Genomic DNA, 14955 nt, shown 5'->3' on the forward strand with positions numbered 1-14955 from the left:
TAAAAAGAGCTTGTATCTATGCAAGGCTCTATTTGGGATGTCACAGGCGACAAATAGATTAAGGCTGCCAAGTCATGCAAGTCTTTGCACAACATGTTTGGAAGAAATCAAACCTTGACTTGGAATCTTGGAGCAGAATAAGGTCTCCATTTAAGCTTTTGATGACCCTAATCCATCAACCTCTGGGGCTTTTCTTTGAAGGGTACTTGGAATTCACATCACTTTTGTATCCTCCTAAAGGGAATATATGGTGACAGGATAAACATTCTCATGTCACATATGCAGCAAAAGGAATCAACACCAGTAATCCTCCAAAGTGTATTTTTTGCCATCACAGAATTCCAAATCCCTAAATATCCAAGGAACGCCATACAGCTTTTAACTCATGTGTCCAAGTAAACAAAATATTTTACATAAAATATATCACTTTTTACAGACAGCCAGGTGGAATGCAATGTAGAGTCCTCTTAAAAACCTAGAAATCTCCCTGCGTGAACTCACAATTGCTTCTTTGCAGCTGGCACCATGGGCAGATAACAAAGAGAGAGAGGGCTCTTGGATAGTTGCCTGTTAGTCAGATGTGATCTCTCCGCTCTGGCATATCTGTCATACTTGACAGCAAGTATCTTTTTCAGTCCCACAATCCACACATGCAGAAACACACGCACACAAACTTTTTCATTAGTAGATAAAGAAGAAAATAAATAAATAAACAATGACCAGATGTAAACAGTATCAGGGGCAGAGAAGCTATAAAGAGTGATAGAGAATATTTGTGTTGATCATATGGACATTTCAGGTCCTCACACCATCTACTCAAAACAGTGTGTGTCCTAAAAACCCAACTCAAAAGATGTCAACAAAAGTGTTAAAAAACAAAGATGAGACTGCAACCAATTTCTGGAATCTTATTGTTTCCATGTGTTTATGCATAGATTCAGTGGTTTGCCAGTTTGACTCCAAAAATGCCCTGTCAGACATGAGCCCTCAAGATTCACCAGGATAATCATGCTTCTTTAACAGATGTCTTGGTATCAAATGTGGCAGCTGGATGAAGATCATTTTGACTTGAGTGGAACTTATTTTGGGCCTGATCTCACATGAGTTGCAGACTGTTTACATGTCCATTTAGGGTGCTATGAAAGAGGCAATTAAATTTATACGGATAGTACCTCACCTTTAATTTCATTACAGGAATATGAGATCTAGCAGATGAGATCTGTAATGTAACTGTAGACCACAAACATTCAGGGACATGTCCAAATCGAAGCTCTTTGCATCTGGCACGGCATCAGTGCAATGTAAACTCTTCCAATAAGTAGGTTCATTTTAATAATCATAACATCAAATAGTGCTAGACAACTATAAAGGTTATGGTATAGATTTAGATGAATCCTTTAGGTATTATTAACACACACATAGGTGTTATTGTACTTTCAAAGGGACAACAACATTTAGTGAAATATCGTATTTTTGGGGGCAAAATGATGATGCACTTTGAATATTTTCCCCCAAACTCTTGATGCATACATTTGATATTAAAATGGTTATTTACCTTCATATTACGTGTGTTGGCAACTGTGTTAAATCAGTGTCATTTAGAGGTGAACTTTCTTTTATTTCAGATGTTTCATACGTGCAAGGGTCCTGCAATTGAATACCACTGGAATTATAAGAGACCTAGCTGAATCGACCCTTAAAGCTGAAAACAATTTTAAATAAAGATTGGTAATGTTCGTTTAATTATTACATTGTATGGCAACATCCCCCTGTTTCTTTAAAGGAAATCTCTTTTTGTTAACTTCAATTCTGCACTTTTATATGTGAAAACTGATTTTTCGGTTGATTTGGTTTGTATTGCCTTTTTATGGATTCTGGATGTGGTTTTTATACAAGCCATTTGCAGGTTTCTACCACATCCACTCGTGCTTTTATGTTTTATGTTCACTACATATTTCAACTTCAATGTTCCTTGAATCAAGAGATATAAAGTACACAAACCATATTGTGCAGTGTTAAATTAAAGATACATTTTGTTCTTCATTTACATGCCTTCACTTGGAGGCAGTAGTGGACCAACATTTAGAGCGGAGAGCTTGTTATTTACCAACATAATCTTGGGCAGAAATGGTTAAGCCCCTCCTTTTTTCTCTCTTAATAATTTGACATGTTGTCATGCTTCCTTAAGCAGATCCTTAATCTTTATTTGGCTTACTGTATTGTTTGAAAGTTTGAAAATTGCAAATTGTATATGTAATTCCATTTCAGCAACTATTTGCTCTGGACTGCAATTAATTTTTTGATGCGGTAAAAACATGTATTCCTATTTGGTCACATGCAAGTCCACATTCAAATTAAAACAACTCAAATCAAACAGTATAACATCATAATGCATCCTCTGATGATGTTGATTAATTATTGTTACATAGAAATATGAATACCACCTCCTTAACCATCACTACCACAAAATAAGCAGCAGACCAGAAAGATGCCATGACCAAATTGAGTGAGAGACTACTGCTGACCAGGCACTCCCACCCTCTATAAAAGACGCAACTCTGGACTTCTGCATGAACTGATAGGCTCCCCACACAGGTGAGTGTCTTAACTTTTACCTAAATTTGCAATGTTATGGATTATTCTGTAAAGGTTATGTGATTTTTTTAAAATTTACTTTGGTAATAGGCTTGAGCGGTATTCTCGCGATTATTCCTAAAAACTGTTTCTTGATATGCTATGAAAGCATTTAAGAAGTTTTCTTCAGAAAACTCCAATACATCTAACACATCTAAAAAATGGCTTGTCTCACCACATCTATACTGAATCCTAATTAAGAGCAATATTTTTTCTCTGATTGTAGAGGACAGTTGAGTTAATGGGCAAGTAAATGATTAAATGAATTATTTGAATACAGTAAGCCCTTAAAGTTATCTAAGTCTAAGTTTTATTTTCATTTTTTTGCCTATTAAGTACACTTATGTTTAATCATCTTCAGAACCGACCTTATAGCATCTTGAGACTTCACCAGAGACTGCACCACTCAGTCTTTTTTGGAATAAGTTGAGGTAAAACATGTCACTACAAAATACATGAAATCTTCATCATCAGCTACATACAAAACCTTTGCTCTATCATACTGAAATGTTAACACTATTATGAACTCTTCATCTCCCAGTCTAAACTAAAGTGCCACCATGAGCACAGATGCGGAGATGGAGGCCTATGGCCCAGCAGCCATCTACCTCCGGAAGACAGAGAAGGAGAGGATTGAGGCACAAACTGCTCCATTTGATGCCAAAACAGCCTACTTTGTGGTTGATGCCGCTGAGATGTACCTTAAGGGTAAACTCACAAAGAAAGAGGGTGGCAAAGCCACGGTTGAGACAGATAGTGGGAAGGTAGGTGATTCATGTTTCTTTTTCTAGCAAAACTCAAATGATTTCTGTCTAAGACCCTTTATAGAAGAATAAGATTCTGACCAAGAACATTTATTTTAAAATATTGTTTATCCATGTATTTTAAAGGCAAACAATATACTGTATTTCTTATCCAGACTGTCACTGTAAAAGAGGATGAAGTCCATCCCAGGAATCCTCCAAAGTACGACAAAATTGAGGACATGGCCATGATGACCCACCTCAATGAGCCTTGCGTGTTGTATAACCTCAAAGAGCGTTATGCATCATGGATGATCTACGTAAGCAACACTTTACTAAGTAAATGTGTGTTTAAAAAAGCATATGAGTGTAACAAAATGTTCACATTATTTTTATGCTTTCTACAATTACAGACCTACTCTGGGTTGTTCTGTGTTGTCGTGAATCCATACAAGTGGCTTCCTGTGTATGATGCTGTAGTTGTGGGAGCGTACAGAGGAAAGAAGAGAATTGAGGCTCCACCCCACATCTTCTCCATCTCTGACAATGCCTATCAGTCCATGCTCACTGGTAATACTGGTTTAATATTTACTTTAAACAAAAGTTTATTGAAAGAACAATACCAATGGTGCTCATTTGAAGCATGCTTGTATTTCAGATCGTGAGTACCAGTCTGTCCTGATTACGTGAGTATATAAAAAACTGTCGTGCTTTATCTTTATACTTAATAAAAACATAGAAGAATATTGATAATGTGTCTCCTATACACCAGTGGTGAATCTGGTGCCGGAAAGACTGTCAACACCAAGCGTGTCATCCAATACTTTGCAACAATTGCAGCTCTTGGAGGCAAGAAGGCTGAGCCTGTACCAGGCAAAATGCAGGTAAAATAAGTTTGTTTGTCGGGGGAGAAGATCACTTGAATAGAAATAGACCGATATGGTTTTTTCAGGGCCGATATCGATACCGATTATTAGTAGTCAAGGAGGCCGATAACCGATATTTGAAGCCGATATTCATTTGAAGTAAAAGTGAAAATATTGGCGTCAAAATTTTGAATAATACAAACTCCAACACTTAACTTTGTTGAAATGCCTTTAAGCATATGCATCAGAGCCAAAATAACCCAGTTTTAAATTGATCTCTTATCGGCCGTTGGATTAAAAAAAAAAAAAAAGGCCGATGCCGATATGCGTCAAAATGCCGAATATCGGCGATAATCGGTCTATCCCTACACTTGAATGTATAACTTATGTCAGTAAAATCTTCTCTTGCAGGGCTCCCTTGAGGACCAGATTGTTGCAGCCAACCCTCTACTAGAGGCTTATGGTAATGCCAAGACTGTGAGGAATGACAACTCCTCTCGTTTTGTAAGTATATACAGGAAATATCTTAAGACTTTTTGGTTGTACATGACAAAAAAATTGTTTTCATTATTTTTAGTTAGTTATGTAATGAAGTGTGAGGTCAAATAAAGTACTGAATAATTCAACTCTCCAGGGTAAATTCATCAGAATCCACTTTGGCTCCAGTGGCAAGCTTGCTTCAGCTGATATTGAAACTTGTAAGTTTTAACCCTGTGTCAAGACTTATCTGGAATAACACTTTGGCTCAGATTAAGGAATGCAATAAACTGTACAAAAGCAATCTCAAAGTTTTCACATATTTTTGTTATCTGCAGATCTGTTGGAGAAGTCACGTGTCACCTTCCAGTTATCTGCTGAAAGGAGCTACCATATCTTCTATCAGCTGATGACCGGCCACAGGCCTGAGATCGTGGGTATGTTACTACACACATTTTTCTGAAAGAAATTTAAAATTACAGAGGAAAACACCCAACAACATGATGTATTTCTATCGGGGTCCTCTAGAGGCTCTTCTGATTACCACCAACCCCTACGACTACCATATGATCAGTCAGGGTGAAATCACTGTCAAAAGCATCAATGATATAGAGGAGTATGATGCGACAGATGTAAGACTACAATTTAATTAAACAAATAATATACAGGTTAAAATGTCAAATGTACCACTAACTTTTCAAAATTAACATTGCAGGCTGCAATTGACATCTTGGGCTTCACTGCTGAGGAGAAACTGGGCATCTACAAGCTGACTGGTGCTGTGATGCATCATGGTAACATGAAATTCAAGCAGAAGCAGCGTGAGGAGCAGGCTGAACCCGATGGCACAGAGGGTAATTGTTAAAATAATACATTCTCATTATGCAAGGCCAGTGTGTAAAGTTATACACAAGGTAATATGTATTTTGTGTGTGGGGGGGGGTTTCTATCAGTGGCTGACAAAATCGCCTACCTCCTGGGCCTGAACTCAGCTGATATGCTGAAAGCTTTGTGCTACCCAAGAGTCAAGGTCGGAAATGAGATGGTGACCAAAGGTCAGACCGTGCCACAGGTACTGAAAATACTTGACATTTGAAAGACATAGATGAGCTTTTTGATATGAAAATATGATTCTGACTAATTCTGTGCTTAATCCTTATTTCTAGGTCAACAATGCTGTCAGTGCTCTGTGCAAGTCAATCTATGAGAAAATGTTCTTGTGGATGGTCATCCGTATCAATGAGATGCTGGACACAAAGCAGCCAAGACAGTTCTTCATTGGAGTCTTGGATATCGCTGGCTTTGAGATTTTCGATGTGAGTTGCTGAAAAATATCTGAGCAATTTTAAAATTCAATTCTTTATTGATTAAATATTTTTTTTCTGTAATACAGTTTAACAGCTTGGAGCAACTCTGCATCAACTTCACCAATGAGAAACTGCAACAGTTCTTCAACCACCACATGTTCGTCCTGGAGCAAGAGGAGTACAAGAAAGAAGGCATTGATTGGGAGTTCATTGACTTTGGTATGGACTTGGCTGCCTGCATTGAGCTTATTGAGAAGGTAAGTAACTCTAGTAGTCAGGATTTCTAGATCCATGTGCAAAAATTCAGTAAGTAAGCTGTAATTTAAGATGAAATATAAAATCTTCTCAGCCAATGGGCATCTTCTCCATCCTTGAAGAGGAGTGCATGTTCCCCAAGGCCTCTGACACAACTTTCAAGAACAAGCTGCACGATCAGCATCTTGGCAAGACCAAGGCCTTTGAGAAGCCAAAGCCTGCAAAGGGCAAGGCTGAAGCTCACTTCTCCCTGGTTCACTATGCTGGTACAGTGGACTACAATATCAGTGGCTGGCTGGACAAGAACAAGGACCCTCTGAACGACTCAGTCGTTCAGCTTTACCAGAAGTCTGCAAACAAACTGCTGGCATTACTGTATGTAACCCACGGTGGTGATGGTAAGCAATAAGAGTGAGACAGGTATGCCTAACATGTTTAAACCTGCTTAAATATTTTCTACCATTAAAGAAAGCAAGCAACATTGTTAAATTGCTTCTTACTGATAGCTACTGTCAACGTATCAGACAGGGAAGTTTCTAATGTTTTGGGAGGTGCAGTATGTTTGTAGTGATGGATAACAAACCATCCATCCTTCTCATAAACTGAAGACTATTAATCTGTAATAAACTTATTGATTTTAATAAAAATAAAAAAATCCATATTCCACAGAGAAGACAACTTAATTCATTCAGTAAATAGGTGTTATTTATTAAATGCCATTAACAAAATTCAATGTTTTGCAAAACAGAGGCTACTAGTGGCAAAAAAGGTGGCAAGAAGAAGGGTGGTTCGTTCCAGACTGTGTCTGCTCTTTTCAGAGTATGTACAATTTTATATTTTTGGGTAACAGTTAAGGACCTTATCTTTAAAAACTGATGATCTATTATCTTGTGTTGATGATACACAGGAGAACTTGGGCAAGCTGATGACCAACTTGAGGAGCACTCACCCTCACTTTGTACGATGCCTGATTCCAAATGAAACTAAGACCCCAGGTACAAAATCATAGTCAAACTACATTTTTAGTAACAAAGTAACGGGAAAAATGTTTTACACAATTTACCTTTGCAATTTGCAGGTCTTGTCTTAACGTTACGTTATGCACTATATAGAGCAAGTGATGCTAAAAATGTTTCTAAAAATATAAATGTGCAACTTTTAGGTCTTATGGAGAACTTCTTGGTCATCCACCAGCTGAGGTGTAACGGTGTGCTGGAAGGCATCAGAATCTGCAGAAAGGGCTTCCCCAGCAGAATCCTCTACGGTGACTTTAAGCAGAGGTAACTTTTCAGTACAACTAATTCAAGCGATTATGATGTTAAACACAGGACTGGGGAGTGAGGTAAATATAAGTAACAACATATTTTTCTCTTGTAGATACAAAGTATTGAATGCCAGTGTCATCCCTGAGGGACAGTTCATTGACAACAAGAAAGCTTCAGAGAAGCTGCTGGGCTCCATTGATGTAGACCACACCCAGTACAAGTTTGGACACACAAAGGTTCATTGTAGTAGACTACATTACTTTTGTGGTGTTTGTGTCGGATGTGAGTTTGCTAAAGGTTTTGTTTAATGAAACAACGCAGGTGTTCTTCAAAGCTGGTCTGCTGGGTACCCTGGAGGAGATGAGAGATGAGAAACTGGCTGAGCTGGTGACCATGACTCAGGCTCTCTGCAGAGGATACGTCATGAGAAAGGAGTTTGTTAAGATGATGCAAAGGAGGTAGGATTATTACACAGTATTATACACTAGGCTGTAATGCCAAATTATTTGATGTAGTTTTCATATAATTTTGTTAAATTGTTATCCTCTGCAGTTATGAAAGAAATCCCATTCTGACACTTTCTTTCTGAATTGCCAGAGAATCAATCTTCACCATCCAGTACAACGTCCGATCATTCATGAATGTCAAGAATTGGCCATGGCTGAAACTGTACTTCAAGATCAAGCCTCTTCTGAAGAGTGCTGAGACTGAGAAGGAGCTGTCTCAGATGAAGGAGAACTATGATAAAATGCAAACAGACCTGGCTACTGCCCTGGCCAAGAAGAAGGAACTTGAGGAGAAGATGGTTTCTCTGCTGCAGGAAAAGAATGACCTGCAACTGCAAGTAGCATCTGTGAGTAGAGAAGGAAAGCAAGTGTGACTCTATTACACACATTCTTCAGTAGTTGAACACTGTTGTGCTATGTGTGTGCAACGCAAAAGTTGTAGATTAATTAAATAATAGAAAATAGTCTAACTCAATTTACAAAAAACAATGAATATGGAAAAAATTTACCAAGAAAATAAAAAACATAACCACTTACTGAATGTTCAAAATGTCCTATAGGAAGTTGAGAACCTCTCTGATGCTGAGGAAAGGTGTGAGGGGCTCATTAAGAGCAAGATTCAGATGGAGTCCAAACTCAAGGAGACAACTGAGAGACTGGAGGATGAAGAGGAAACAAATGCTGAGCTGACTGCCAAGAAGAGGAAACTGGAGGATGAATGCGCTGAGCTGAAGAAAGACATTGACGACTTGGAGCTGAACTTGGCTAAAGTGGAGAAGGAGAAACACGCCACAGAAAACAAGGTATAAAATAATTTTAAATCTACGTTTTTCAAAACATAGACAAAATAAAATGGTAGACATAACACACATTTCATATCACTTCAGGTGAAAAACCTGACAGAGGAGATGGCATCTCAAGAGGAGTCCCTTGCCAAGTTAACAAAGGAGAAGAAAGCCCTCCAGGAGAGCCACCAGCAGACACTGGATGATCTCCAGGGAGAGGAAGACAAAGTCAACACTCTGACCAAGGCCAAGACAAAGCTGGAACAGCAAGTGGATGATGTAAGAAAACAATTGTTTTGTGGTTGTGCCCCGTTATAACATGACATCTCTTGACATGAGGCTCTTTCTGTAAATGCATATCTTTTTAACTCTCATCTGGCAGCTTGAGGGATCACTGGAGCAAGAGAAGAAGCTCCGCATGGACCTTGAGAGAGCCAAGAGGAAGCTTGAAGGAGATCTGAAGTTGTCCCAGGAATCTGTAATGGATCTGGAGAATGACAAGCAGCAATCTGATGAGAAAATCAAGAAGTATGTTTGTTGTTACTGTTTGCCACGTTAGTCAAGACTAAAATATACACACAATGATTTAATGGGTTTCAATTACATTTGCTGGTAACATTTATTTTTCCAAAGCATGGTCTCCATGTGGTGCCATAACCAGGTCACAGCTTTAATTGTCCTATACTGTTGTCACTAAACTACAAAACTACTGATATTCCCATCTGCCATAGCCATCGTGTTTATTTATAATTTGCAAATGTTAGCACGACAATACGCTAAATTGAATATAGTACTCATTATACCTACTTAACGTCAGCTATGTTGTTATCTGTGTCATTGTGAACACATTAGAATTGAGCCTTTACCACAACTGTGCCAAATTACATCACTGCAAGAATGTTGCTAGGTAACTGTGCCTAATGTATATAAATATGAAAAAAGGCACCATTCAAGGCAATTGATTGAGTCAGAATTGATTGTGACAATGTCAGTCACAAGTAGTCATTTCATTATTAATGTTGGATTATTTAGACCTTAGGTAAAAATAATCAGCTATCAATCAGGTAAAATAAATATAGAATTTCAACACGTCACTAAGACTTAATAATGACCAAGACCTTTGTTGATGTTATTCAGAACATAACATAGAAAATATTGTAATTCTCTTCTACAGGAAGGACTTTGAGATCAGCCAGCTCCTCAGCAAGATTGAGGAAGAACAGTCCATGTGCGCTCAGCTTCAGAAGAAGATCAAGGAGCTCCAGGTACAGATGGATAATAGTCCAAGGAAATTACAAACAACACATTTTTTTCCACCAAATAAACCTTGATATTATTATGATGAAATCTAGGCTCGTATTGAGGAGCTGGAAGAGGAGATTGAGGCTGAGAGGGCTGCTCGGGCTAAAGTGGAGAAGCAGAGGGCTGACCTCTCCAGGGAGCTTGAGGAGGTCAGTGAGAGGCTTGAGGAAGCTGGTGGAGCAACGGCTGCTCAGATTGAGATGAACAAGAAGCGCGAGTCTGAGTTCCAGAAGTTGCGACATGATCTCGAGGAGTCCACCTTGCAGCATGAAGCTACTGCAGCAGCTCTCCGCAAGAAGCAGGCTGACAGTGTTGCAGAGCTGGGCGAGCAGATCGACAACCTCCAGCGTGTCAAGCAGAAGCTGGAGAAGGAGAAGAGCGAGTACAAGATGGAGATTGATGACGTCTCCAGCAACATGGAGGGTGTTGCTAAATCAAAGGTGTGGAGTTTGTTTAGGAGTGAGGAAGCAGATATGAACTGTAACTATATAACATGGCAGAAGCTTTAAATGTAAAAAGCACTCAACATACCTCCTGTTTTGCTGTTTATAGGGCAACTTTGAAAAAATGTGCAGAGCTCTTGAAGACCAGTTGAATGAGATCAAGGCCAAAAATGAAGAGAATGTCCGCCAGCTCAATGACAGTAATGCACAGAGAGCAAGACTGCAGACAGAGAATGGTGAGCCATCTGTTATGAAAACTAGTAATATAAACCATTAATAATCAATTTCATAAGAGACACATTTACATATTGTCATTCAGGTGAGTTTTCACGCCAGCTTGAGGAGAAAGAAGCTCTTGTTTCCCAGCTGACAAGGGGCAAGCAGGCCTTCACTCAGCAGATTGAGGAGTTTAAGAGGCACATTGAGGAGGAAGTGAAGGTATTACTATAACCATGTTTTTCACAAAATACAACATGCATAAAAAGTAATGATAAACATTGTGTGCAAGTTACCTGAAAAGTTTTATGGTAACTATTTAATGTGTATGAGATTTACAGCGAATTATATGTGGGTCAATTAATCAAAAGTTCTTCATCTCAACAGGCCAAGAACGCCTTGGCTCACGCTGTCCAATCAGCCCGCCATGACTGTGATCTGCTCAGAGAGCAGTTTGAGGAGGAGCAGGAGGCCAAGGCTGAGCTGCAGAGAGGAATGTCCAAGGCCAACAGTGAGGTGGCTCAGTGGAGGTCCAAATATGAGACTGATGCTGTCCAGCGCACTGAGGAGCTGGAGGAGGCCAAGTATAGTATTTAAATTTAAAGTCTTTATTTTACCACCTCACGAAATTTGGCTAATTAAATAAAAAATATTTTTCATTATAGGAAAAAGCTTGCCCAGCGTCTGCAGGATGCAGAGGAATCCATTGAGGCTGTGAACTCAAAGTCTGCTTCTCTGGAGAAGACCAAGCAGAGGCTGCAGGGTGAGGTGGAGGACCTCATGATTGATGTGGAGAGAGCTAATGCTCTGGCTGCCAACCTTGACAAGAAGCAGAGGAACTTTGATAAGGTAAAAATCTGGTAATCAAAAACAGTGTTTTAGCATGAAACGAACACGTATGTAAGTGACTTATGATTTAATCAACCTTAACAATTCTAGGTCCTGTCAGAATGGAAACAGAAGTACGAGGAGAGCCAGGCAGAGCTGGAGGGAGCTCAGAAGGAGTCTCGCTCTCTCAGCACTGAACTGTTCAAGATGAAGAACTCTTATGAGGAGGCTCTGGATCATCTGGAGACCACGAAGAGAGAGAACAAGAACCTGCAGCGTATGTCAATCTTACTTTAGTCAATAGGACTTTTATAACAATTGAAAGGGTTCTTTTTTGATCCCTATTGGTTCCGTTTATGAGCTTCTGTGGTTGTTAAAGCCTTGACATGGCCTTTTATATACAGTATTACATAAATGCTTCATATTCTGAATTAGTCTAACTGAATTTGGCTTTGGTTGCTCTGTAGAGGAGGTCACAGACCTGACTGAACAGATTGGTGAGACTGGAAAGAGTATCCATGAGCTGGAGAAAGCAAAGAAAACAACTGAGACTGAGAAGGCTGAAGTTCAGTCAGCACTTGAGGAAGCAGAGGTAAACTTTTGTTGCAATATCCAACACTTTACATGGTAAAATACAACATTGTATATATAATGGTGTATTGATTCTGATGTTGAAAGATAACTATGGTTTTGGTATGACTTTCGAAGGGTACACTGGAGCATGAAGAGTCCAAGATCCTCCGTGTTCAGCTTGAGCTCAACCAGATCAAAAGTGAGGTCGACAGGAAGATGGCGGAGAAGGATGAGGAGATGGAGCAGATCAAGAGGAACAGCCAGAGGGTGATGGACTCCATGCAGACCACTCTTGATTCTGAGGTCAGGAGCAGGAATGATGCCCTGAGAGTTAAGAAGAAGATGGAGGGAGATCTGAATGAGATGGAGGTTCAGTTGAGCCATGCCAACAGGCAGGCTGCTGAGGCCCAGAAACAACTGAGGAATATCCAGGGACAGCTCAAGGTGAGTTCTGTTCGATTGTTAAATTAAAAAAATGAAAATGAAAAAGGTTTAATCTTTTTTTTTTACCCTTCAATGTCAGGATGCCCAACTGCATCTTGATGATGCTCTCAGAGGACAGGAAGACATGAAGGAGCAGGTTTCCATGGTGGAGCGCAGAAATGGCCTCATGCTGGCTGAGATTGAGGAGCTGAGAGTTGCTCTGGAGCAGACAGAGAGAGGACGCAAAACGGCTGAGCAGGAGCTGGTTGATGCCAGTGAGCGTGTCGGACTGCTTCACTCTCAGGTATGTTTTTATGAATTCAAAAGAATTGTATTCCAGCAAAGATTTGAAGGCACATATACATTAAACATCGTCTTCTCTTGCTCAATAGAACACCAGTCTTATTAACACCAAGAAGAAGCTGGAGTCTGACCTTGTCCAGGTTCAGAGTGAGGTGGATGATTCAATCCAGGAGGCCAGAAATGCTGAGGAGAAAGCCAAAAAATCTATCACTGATGTGAGTTTATGTTTGTGTCTTTTTTTGTCTAAAGGCAATCACATAAAATACTTTTTAACACTTGACCATTACTGTCAAGACTATGCATGTATGATTGCAAACTGCCAACATTACAGGCTGCCATGATGTCTGAGGAGCTGAAGAAGGAGCAGGACACCAGTGCTCACCTGGAGAGGATGAAGAAGAACCTGGAGGTCTCAGTCAAGGACCTGCAGCACCGTCTGGATGAGGCTGAGAACCTCGCCATGAAGGGTGGCAAGAAGCAGCTCCAGAAACTGGAGACCAGGGTATGCACTATATAGTGTAAATACTCATAATATATAAATACTAAGATGTTGGTATAATTTATTGAATTTATTATCATCATGGTGTAGGTGCGTGAGCTGGAAGCTGAAGTAGAAGTTGAGCAGCGACGTGGAGCTGATGCTGTTAAAGGAGTCCGCAAATATGAGAGGAGAGTGAAAGAGCTGACCTACCAGGTAATTAATTATTTAACTAAAATACCATGCATTTTTAATGTCTCTAAACATCATTGGTAACAATCCTTCATCTGTGTAGACTGAAGAAGACAAGAAGAATGGGACCAGACTTCAGGATCTGGTGGACAAGCTGCAGCTCAAAGTCAAGTCTTACAAGAGGCAGGCTGAGGAGGCTGTAAGTCAATTTTTTGTGATGTTACATATAGGAAGGAAGCACAAATTATTAATGACAATGAGAAACCATACTTCAGTGAAGCAATTGTAAAAAAAAAAATGCAACAAACTGTTAATCCATCACAGGAGGAACAGGCCAACACTCACATGTCCAGGCTGAGAAAGGTTCAGCATGAGATGGAGGAAGCTCAGGAGCGTGCTGACATCGCTGAGTCCCAGGTCAACAAGATGAGAGCCAAGAGCCGGGATGTCAAGGTAACCATTTATCAATATTTTATGGAAAATGACCATAGAAACTAATTCAATAAATTAATAACCATGTGCACCATTACCATGGGCACTTTCCCCACATGGTGTAGAGACTTTAACATGGAAAATGCATTAGAATTAACTTTCATTACCACAAGAGAAAGAAAGCTTAAATGTCAGTAGTACATGCTGAATAATTTTATTTTTCTTGCTCTTTTTCCAGGCTGACAGTGCTGAATAAGAGACATCATCTCGAGTTCATAAAATATGAACACGCTGTTGAACTGTCTTCTTATAATGTCAATAAACTGTATATTGATTATTAAAACAATTGTACTTGGTATTATTTACTCAATTAGTGTCACACAGTGTTCAACACAGCAATTAGGTGTAGCTGCATTTGTCAGCTGCCTGGCATCTGGTTAACGGGGTGGGCAGCTCTTACAGTCTAAATAAACATTTCCCTTTCTTCAGGACAATCATATTTCATACCCATGGGGCTTAAGTCTTAAGTGGGTGGAGCCAGTTTCCCCCAGCTGCTTTTAGCATGAATGATAGCAGTGTCAGCTTCGACCTTGACAGCCACCTTCATATTTTAAAAAGCAGAAATGACCAAAAAACACACTCAGTTCTTGTTAGCTACTGAAAACCTTGTCCCTTATAATTTTAACACGGTGAAATTGTTGGTTATAAATGTATGCATTTGCTGTTAGTGTGGATTAGAAAAAAATCAGCTTAGCTTATGTAATTAGATTTTAAAAAATCCAAAAGGTCAATGTGATAATGATCTACATATCTGTATAACATTTTAGATTGTGATGACTCACAAAGTTTTTAGTAGTAATACTGTAGTAGTGCATTATGCACTGTTACTAGGGATGCACGATATTATCGGCACGTTATCGGTATCGG

The 14955-nt window shown here is 39.5% G+C and overlaps 1 protein-coding gene across 1 annotated transcript; it reads left to right on the forward strand.

Moving 5' to 3' along the window:
• Positions 1 to 3194: 3194 nt before the first annotated feature.
• LOC138603216 (myosin heavy chain, fast skeletal muscle-like) lies at positions 3195 to 14284 on the forward strand. Its single transcript, XM_069674916.1, has 39 exons — positions 3195 to 3398; positions 3554 to 3697; positions 3791 to 3947; positions 4036 to 4063; positions 4150 to 4261; positions 4655 to 4747; positions 4878 to 4941; positions 5059 to 5157; positions 5249 to 5352; positions 5436 to 5574; positions 5674 to 5792; positions 5887 to 6036; positions 6114 to 6284; positions 6377 to 6680; positions 7031 to 7101; positions 7190 to 7277; positions 7445 to 7562; positions 7660 to 7783; positions 7869 to 8005; positions 8145 to 8400; positions 8614 to 8856; positions 8941 to 9117; positions 9221 to 9366; positions 10013 to 10103; positions 10191 to 10580; positions 10693 to 10819; positions 10903 to 11021; positions 11187 to 11383; positions 11465 to 11648; positions 11739 to 11904; positions 12095 to 12219; positions 12336 to 12644; positions 12724 to 12927; positions 13016 to 13141; positions 13258 to 13428; positions 13516 to 13620; positions 13700 to 13795; positions 13921 to 14049; positions 14267 to 14284. Exons 1-39 carry the CDS (start codon positions 3195 to 3197, stop codon positions 14282 to 14284), a joined length of 5805 nt encoding a protein of 1934 aa, XP_069531017.1.
• Positions 14285 to 14955: the final 671 nt, after the last annotated feature.

The sequence above is a fragment of the Semicossyphus pulcher genome, unplaced genomic scaffold (genome assembly GCF_022749685.1).
Source record: "Semicossyphus pulcher isolate SPU_LCO1_2020_fin unplaced genomic scaffold, fSemPul1.0.p SCAF_23, whole genome shotgun sequence".
Lineage (NCBI taxonomy): Eukaryota > Metazoa > Chordata > Actinopteri > Labriformes > Labridae > Semicossyphus > Semicossyphus pulcher.